Consider the following 9127-nt stretch of genomic DNA (forward strand, 5'->3'; position numbering starts at 1 on the left):
TTACCTCTGTTCCGTGTTCCTTGCCTTTGTCTTTTTGGTTTTGCACTTTGCTTTTCTTTTTGGTCTTTTTGAACCTGGTATTTACTGGTTTTTGGATCTTCTGAACGTTGGTATTTTTGCCTTTTCTTTTCTGTTTTTTGGCTTTTGTATGGACTTTGAACTTTTGGATATTTTTTATTTTTCCCTTAATCTTCTGAGCGTTTTGGATTATACTTTTTTTTGGGGACTGTAAATATTGTAAGTAAACTTTTGATACTTTTCTACTTCTGCCTCACGCCTCTGCACTTGAGTCAATCCCCTGGTGGCTTAGTGGGGGTTTGCTGGATTATCACACCAGCGACCCAGGTTTGAATCCCAGCAAAACCCCAACAGCCTGTGTGACTAATCAGTGGATGATCTACACAATTTTTTTTCTTTTTTTTAAAAACAGCTCCACCCATATGTCCCAGTTTGGCTCACATGGTACCTTAATTGAAAAATAAATAATTAAAGGTCTCATTGCATCATTTTTTCATTAATTGTGCAGTGGTCTCTAGTATGAATGAATGCCCTGTGAGCTGGTTTTGGTGAAAAAAATGCTGTGGTTCTCCTGTTTCAGGCTGTTCTAGTTTAGTGGAGGAGTGGGTGGTGGGAGAACGACAGGATTTCAGCTCTTACTCATTAATATTCATGGCATGTAAACGTGTTACCTCTGATTGACTAACAGCAATCAGTAAACGTGTTACCTCTGATTGGCTAACAGCACTGTGACGCTACCTCCAGTGGGTCAGAACAAGCAGATGTGGGTGTCTTTGTAAAAACTGTTTTGATTGGCTATTATGGTCTCGACATCGATGTTTTGACCAATAACAATGTAGATAACATGAATTTTACATCACATTCAACGAGATTTAAACGGGACTAAAGATGGCGACTTACAAATAATGTGTAAACATCGTTGGAGTTAAAAGTTTGAACAGCATGAAGGAACATACCCCAACCCCCCGAAATTAATAAAAATTTCTCAACGGATTTGGCATAATATAAAAAGGTCGTTTTTTACGCAGAAAAAGCGGAAATCTGCCAAAAAGTGGAAAACTCTCATCCCTGCCTAGCTTGTGACCGTGTCATGCATGCTAACGTGGAGAATATGAACATGCTATTTTGTAACAAAAACCTTCAAACAAAAAGTTCATGTTTTACTTACAGCTTGTGAGCTGGTGGTCGATCATCTTGACGGTACAGATCCAGGTATTAAAAACAACCTCAAAGCAAAACCACTACTGAAGGCACCGAAGTTTGAAAAGTCACTGTGGTTGAAATGATCAGAACACAGTACTAACATTGCATTTTACTTCGCTGGTGGTGTTCCAAAGATAAATTCCAACCATTTCTTCTTCACCTCTTCTATCTTGGGCAAGAAATGCAACATTGATGTGTTACTGCCACAAACTTGTTCAGACGTGTTTTCAACTTGCTGTTAGGTCCTCTTCATTAAATAAACACAGGCACGAACTTGTTCAGACATGTTTTCAACTTGCTGTTAAGTCCTCTTCGTTAGCTACTGATGAGATGGGCTCTGCTATCTCTCCTCGCACTTAAATCCAAACTTTCTTCCCATGGGCGGTCGCAAGCCAAGGTGGGCGAGGCCATGAATACTAATTTTCGAAGTGACTTAAGTTCATAGGGCTTTTTCAGATTCGCTCGTTTTTCCGACTATTTTCTTTCATAAGCTAATACAGGGAATGGGAATAGAATTACATTTTCACATGCAGCATGCATATGCAACTCGGAGTGAACTATGGTATTTCAAAAAGAGCCAGTATTAAATGTTTTTGGTGGAAGGGCACCTTTAAATAAATAGCCACATCCCCAAAGAGATAGTCAGTATTACTACAGTGAGTGTTTCCAGACATCCATGCTGTGCTCCATCTACACAGCAAATCTTTGGAGTTTGAACATTCTTGGACCATGAATTCAATGAAAATCCTCCTTCTGTCGTGTTGCTGTACTGGCCAGCAACACATCTGCATGGCATGGTGATAAATTAGCTCAAAATGGAGGATCGGAGTTGCAGTCAGCTCTGTGTTTTAGTATAGCGGAAATGGCGATGAGACCAATAGACTTCCTGCTGTGACGTTACGGACGTCGAGGTCATTCACTCAGACCGCTACCTATATGAATCACTTTAATCGTAAAAATTGCTATATTAGATTTATTGTTAAAGCTTAAAACTATTCCTGTGCCATTCTTGAGGTCTCAAGGCATTTATGAATGAAAGTGAGGCCATGATTCTGAGTATATGCTTTAAGTTATGGGTCATCCAACTATTGAATGGAATCAGCCTTATTTAATGAACACCGTGGGTGTGTGCATATACTAACCAGCTGAAGAGAAGCCAGCATGTATCTACAGGCTTCTGTGTTTTCCATGCCTTTGACAAGTGATGCAAACGAGCACCTCATCCCAACAGCACCAAGTGCATGGACAATCTGGTCCCCATAGTCATGAATGTCAAAAACCACACGGTCCTCCTGGACAACAGAAAGCACCACTGATTGAAGACTAATGCTAAACTTCAACACTAAACTTGAACATGAAAGAATTGAACACTAAACTTACTCAAATTAAATTGACAAATCATTTTATAAAATATTTATTAAAACAAATTTTTTCCAGGTATATTAGACCTGAAAGTTGAAATAAAGATGAAATAGAAATGTTAAAAATGAACAGGATTTGTAGAATTAAATAAATAAATAAATAAACTGATAAAATCGCATGCTCTCTCTCTCTCTCCCTCTCTCTCATATATATATATATATATATATATATATATATATATATATATGTATGTGTGCGTGTGTGTGTGTGTGTGTGTGTGTGCATTTATACTTGTTACACTTGTACTTCTACATGTGAGCATTTAGGGGGAACCCTAAGCAAGCAATTGGATTTTGAGTTTCCATAAATAGTGTTTTGTTTTTTTTGTTTTTTAAATATGGGTACGAAAACACGTATGAAAGTACGAGTTCCCTCTCACACTGTTCGTTCATTACCTGAGCCAAGAGCTGAGGGTTGATCTCGTCCTCCCACGCCTTTACCCTGCGAGACAGAGCTGTCTCCTGAGCATACTTCTGAGAGTTGGCTAGGAGTAACTCCTACAGCCAGAGAGGACAAAGTCAGAATCACACATGCATGTACTACTTAGTCAGCATTGCTGTATCACTTCACAACTGTCCAGGGAATACAATTGAAGCTGTATCCCTGGATTTGTGGAGCAAAACATACTTCCAACTCTTAATTTAACAGCAAAAGTAAATGGCTGTTTAATCTGCTTAAACAGGTCAGGTTTGAACAGCAACCTTCATCACCGCTTGGACCTCTAATTGATTAAAAGTTGCATAAAATGAATTAAACCACTCAATTATGAAAAAAACTGAACATAAGAAATTTGTTGAGAATTGTTCCAAGTATTACAAGAGGCATACCACACTCTTTTTGACCAAGTCCTCATAACTAATCCGGCCCATCTGCGAGTCTGGGAACAAAGAGGAAAGATGAACATTTCGTAGTACGACAGAACATGCATTTATGCTTATGAGAACTAGGTCGAATCTGTATATATTACCACTGAAAACTGGGTCATGTTCATTAATGTCTCCAGGTGCATGATCAACCAAATTCTCATTTTCATGATCTGAGAAGTCATCACCTAGATAAAACAAATCTTATTTACAAAATAAAAAAAAGAACCCATGTCATCTACAGTGGTGCTTGAAAGTTTGTGAACCCTTTAGAGTTTTCTATATTTCTGCATACCGTAAATATGACCTAAAACATCATCAGATTTTCACACTAGTCCTAAAAGTAGATAAAGAGAACCCAGTTAAACAAATTAGACCAAAACATTATACTTGGTCATTTATTTATTGAGGAAAATGATCCAATATTACATATCTGTGAGTGGCAAAAGTATGTGAACCTCTAGGATGAGCAGTTAATTTGAAGGTGAAATTAGAGTCAGGTGTTTTCAATCAACGGGATGACAATCAGGTGTGAGTGGGCACCCTGTTTTATTTAAAGAACAGGGATCTATCAAAGTCAGATCTTCACAACACATGGTTGTGGAAGTGTATCATGGCACGAACAAAGGAGATTTCTGAGGACCTCAGAAAAAGCATTGTTGATGCTCATCAGGCTGGAAAAGGTGAAAAAAACATCTCTAAAGAGTTTGGACTCCACCAATCCACAGTCAGACAGATTGTGTACAAATGGAGGAAATTCAAGACCATTGTTACCCTCCCCAGGAGTGGTCGACCAACAAAGATCACTCCAAGAGCAAGGCATCTAATAGTCGCCGAGTTCATAAAGGACCCCAGGGTAACTTCTAAGCAACTGAAGGCCTCTCTCACATTGGCTAATGTTAATGTTCATGAGTCCACCATCAGGAGAACACTGAACAACAATGGTGTGCATGGCAGGGTTGCAAGGAGAAAGCCACTGCTCTCCAAAAAGAATATTGCTGCTCGTCTGCAGTTTGCTAAAGATCACGTGAACAATCCAGAAGGCTATTGGAAAAATGTTTTGTGGATGGATGAGATGAAAATAGAATATTTGGTTTAAATGAGAAGTGTTATGTTTGGAGAAAGGAAAACACTGCATTCCAGCATAAGAACCTTATCCCATCTGTGAAACATGGTGGTGGTAGTATCACGGTTTGGACTTGTTTTGCTGCATCTGGTCCAGGACGGTTTGCCATCGTTGATGGAACAATGAATTCTGAATTATACCAGCGAATTCTCAAGGAAAATGTCAGGACATCTGGCCATGAACTGAATCTCAAGAGAAGGTGGTTCATGCAGCAAGACAACAACCCTAAGCACACAAGTCGTTCTACCAAAGAATGGTTATAGAAGAATAAAGTTAATGTTTTGGAATGGCCAAGTCAAAGCCCTGATCTTAATCCATTCGAAAAGTTGTGGAAGGACCTGAAGCAAGCAGTTCATGTGAGGAAACCCACCAAGATCCCAGAGTTGAAGCTGTTCTGTACGGAGGAATGGGCTAAAATTGCTCCAAGCTGGTGTGCAGGACTGATCAACAGTTACCGCAAATGTTTAGTTGCAGTTATTGCTGCACAAGGGGGTCACACCAGATACTGAAAGCAAAGGTTCACATACTTTTGCCACTCACAGATATGCAATATTGGATCATTTTCTTCAATAAATAAATGACCAAGTACAATATTTTTTGTCTCATTTGTTTAACTGGGTTCTCTTTATCTACTTTTAGGACTCGTGTGAAAATCTGATGATGTTTTAGGTCATATTTATGCAGAAATATAGAAAATTCTAAAGGGTTCACAAACTTTCAAGCACCACTGTAAAAACCTAACTGATTACTAATTGCAAAATATTCAGTCCCTTCTGAGAACATTGGAATGGCAAGGCTGATTATTTTGTTTTTTGCTATGCATTTGGACATTTGAGTTTGATCAAAAGATGGGTATGCAATGATGGATCAGAGATGATGTCTACGGGAGAAAAAGAAAAATCCATCAGAGCCATTAACCATCGGTGCTAAAGAAGGCAACTGGACTTGCTTGAAATCCTTGAAGACGCCTTTTGAATGAGAGGTGAAACTTTCATTCGAAAGGCTTCTTCAGTTCTGTCTGACTAGTGGGGAGTTCCAGGTATTTATCCTCTAGTGGACCAAAAGCAAGCCTAAGGAGAGTCACTGAGGTCACATGGGTCGTTGACGCTCTGTCATCCTGTAGGTGTTCAGGTCCCTGGAGGCTAGGTATGAACTGTGTTAGCAGCCTAGAGGGTTGTTAGGGTGATCTGTGGGTCGCTGGCTCTCTGCCATCATGTGAGTCATTGAAGTCAGCTGAGTCATGATGTGGATGTGTCTTCAGTTTTCTGGGAAGTGTGCCAAGGACTGCATGCTGATAAGTGGTGTCTCAGACCACCTCCTCTGTTCAGTGATGGTTGTTCCAAGTTGACAAAGATGGCTTCTTTTACTCCTCTTTCAAACCACTGGTCTTCTCTGGCTAGAACACGTACATTGCAGTCCTGAAATGAGTGTACTTTGTTATTGAGATGAAGATAGACTGCAGAGTCCTGGCCTGAGGAAGTGGCTCTCCTGTGTTGAGCCATACCCTTGTGAAGTCTGTGTTGAACCATGCGCTTCCTCAGGCCAGGACTCTGCAGTCTGTCTTCATCTCAATAACAAAGGACACTTGTTTCAGGACTGCAACGTACGCATTCTAGCCAGAGAAGACTGGTGGTTTCAGATGAGAGGTGAAATGTCCAAGAATTTCAAGCAGGTCCAATTGTTTTCTTTAGCACCTATGGTTTACGATGACCTGGATGACTGAGAAACTTCACAGACATCAGAGCCATTGCACAAGCACAGCGAATACAACAATTTGAAACATCCTGAAAAAGATAGATACCACTGATGTACTAACATCAAATAGGTTGGCCAAGAAAAACAGCAGCAGGGATCCCTTTTGCTCTCCAGACCTGCCTCATCCATACAGATGCCCTATTTCTGGTTGGAGTTCTCATTACCTCGCTCCTGCTGAGGATGGCCCCATATGAACAGCCTAAAGATGCACTTAGAAACCATGAGGATGGCTTTGGACTGCAATTGACCAAACAGTTTTGCTACGATAGCTTCAGACTACAATTGCCATGAACCATCTTGCACTCAAGTCTCCATCAGTGAACAGCTGATAAAACTAATGAATTTCTTGGTTACACAATTGTACTTTTGACTTTTTTACTATAAAATCACACACAGTTACAGAAATAGTTATTTATAGCAACTCTATCTGGTGTCAGCCAGAAGAGGATGGGTTCCCTTTTGAGTCTGGTTCCTCTCAAGGTTTCTCTCTGATCTCAGGGAGTTTTTTCCTAGCCACCATCGCCTTCTGGCTTGTACATTAGGGATACATTTTATAATCCATATATGTAAAATTTATACATTTCTCTAAAGTTGTTTTGTGACAATGTCTATTGTTGAAAGAGCTATACAAATTAAATTGGATTGATACAGCAGCAGTTGATGACAATCATTGACTGTATTTGGATTTTTCTTTGCAGCTCTTACAGTGACCTCACCAACAACCTCCACAGGGCAGGAGTGAAGGTATCACAAGTCACTGTTTGAAGAAGACTTCAAGAGCAGAAATATAGAGGCCATACCACAAGATGCAAACCACTCATCAGCAGTAAGAATCAGAAGGTCAGATTGGAATTCACAAAGAAATACAAAGATGAGCCACAAAATTTCTGGAAGCAAATTAACCTCTACCAAATTGATGGAAAGGTCAAAGTGTGGAGAAAGAAAGGATCTGCTCCTGATCCAAAACATATGAGCTCAGGAGACAAGCACAGTGGAGGCAGTGTCATGGCTGAGGTTTGTATGGCTGCTTCTGGATCAGACTAAATAATCTTTAGGCCAAACAAAATAATATATGTGTTTCCTGTTTCCTGGGTTTTCAAAATAGGGTAGGTAGGTAGGTAGGTAGGTAAAACAAATTTATTTATCCCAAAAGTTTACAACAAATTTTCTAGGGTAGGTAGGAAAAAGTGAGAAGTTCCCTTTGAAAGCTTTTTTTTTTTTTTGCAAAATACTCGTTCAAAACTAAACCTAGTGATCAGATATCGTTGATGATATAAGGATGCACTTGTATATAAATTGTTCTAATGATGATGGCATAGTTTCATTTTCCAGGTAAAATGGGAATATTTTGGTGGATGATCTATTTGGTGGTGGCCAGAGTGGTGGTGGTGGTCCAGTACCTAGATCTATCCCTTCAGTTCTGAACATTTCCAAAATATATTTTTATATACTAGTGGGGACTTTCATACTTAAAACTGATGTCTTGTGTGTTTATCAAAATTGGGTGCATGCCTAACATCTCGGCCTTAATGACATTATATTTGCTTCATGTTTTTTCTTATTCTGTCTATGAATGCAATGTTCACTTATGTTGTTCTAATGAATACAGCTGCTCCGTGCCATTTTCTTTATTTGAAAAGAAACTAAATTTCCTATATTTAAGTTTCCTGTTCTGTGTTTGTAAATTATGTTGCAAAATAAATGCAAATGCTTTCATTTTTCAGCTCTGTTAGTCCATGGTTCATACTATTTGCTCTAAGGTTTAAATCAGGAGGAAATCAAGGAATGTATCATTTCACTGACACAAACTCCTCCAGTTTCAGATTTATTATCAATTCAGATATCTTAAGTTGAGTATAGAATAGCATTGGAAGTGTTGAATACCTGATTTATACCCTGAGCAAACAGTTCCTTGTGATGTATGCATTATTTCAATCACTATCTAGCCATATCCACACTAAATTATTTTCCCCGCATGTACCCAAAACCACCAACACAATGTCCATCAGTATCATCAACTTGGCTACATGCATGTTTAGTGGTGTTGGAAATAATAGAATGGGGCTTTTCTAGTGAATCTTCTCCACATAGCCATTGCCGGACTAATTAGGTTGAATCAGGACTGACCGGCACCCATTTATGAGAGATGAAAGATGAATTGTACCAAGGTAGGAATGGTGGACTTGAACCCGGACCTCATTGCATGTCATGTGAGTGCCATCTACATATTCCCAGAGTTGGGAAATTACAGAATGAACAACTGTATTTTGGGATTATTCAAGTACAAATTCCAAAAAGGTCAACTGTTTATTCTCACAATAACAGGTTGAACAGTATGAATAGTATATTTTTTGTGACCTACTCCACCAAAAATTTATTATGCAAGGTATACATTTGTTACCAATTTCAGTGTCATAATAAGTTTTGACATATTTTTATGACAGCTCCTTCAAATTTACACATGGAACTTCAGAACATGGTAGATGGTAATTATCTATCGGGTCATTTGTTACTCCTATACAAGTTTGAAGAAAATCAGTCAACACATAACAGTTTTTCTCATTGACCAGTACCTTTAATTTCAGACTGCCTCTAAACATCAGGAAACTAAAACGTTATCAACTAGACTACAAATCAACAAATATATTCAGAACATATTGTAGCACCACAATATATCTTTTCATCACACCAAGTCATTTACTTGATTTTTTACCATATGGTCTTTGTACAACTGTTGATC

At 38.9% G+C, this 9127-nt stretch overlaps 1 protein-coding gene across 1 annotated transcript in view; it reads left to right on the forward strand.

Moving 5' to 3' along the window:
* The window catches only part of LOC132881597 (plexin-C1-like), a 53927-nt gene extending 45868 nt beyond the window's left edge, over positions 1 to 8059 (forward strand). Inside the window, exon 17 of the mRNA XM_060914252.1 lies at positions 7086 to 8059. Within this exon, the coding sequence (XP_060770235.1) occupies positions 7086 to 7129 (44 nt within the window). The 3' untranslated portion in view covers positions 7130 to 8059. The remainder of the gene's footprint in view (positions 1 to 7085) is intronic.
* The last annotated feature ends 1068 nt before the right edge of the window (positions 8060 to 9127 follow it).

The sequence above is a fragment of the Neoarius graeffei genome, chromosome 2, assembly GCF_027579695.1.
Source record: "Neoarius graeffei isolate fNeoGra1 chromosome 2, fNeoGra1.pri, whole genome shotgun sequence".
Taxonomy (NCBI): domain Eukaryota; kingdom Metazoa; phylum Chordata; class Actinopteri; order Siluriformes; family Ariidae; genus Neoarius; species Neoarius graeffei.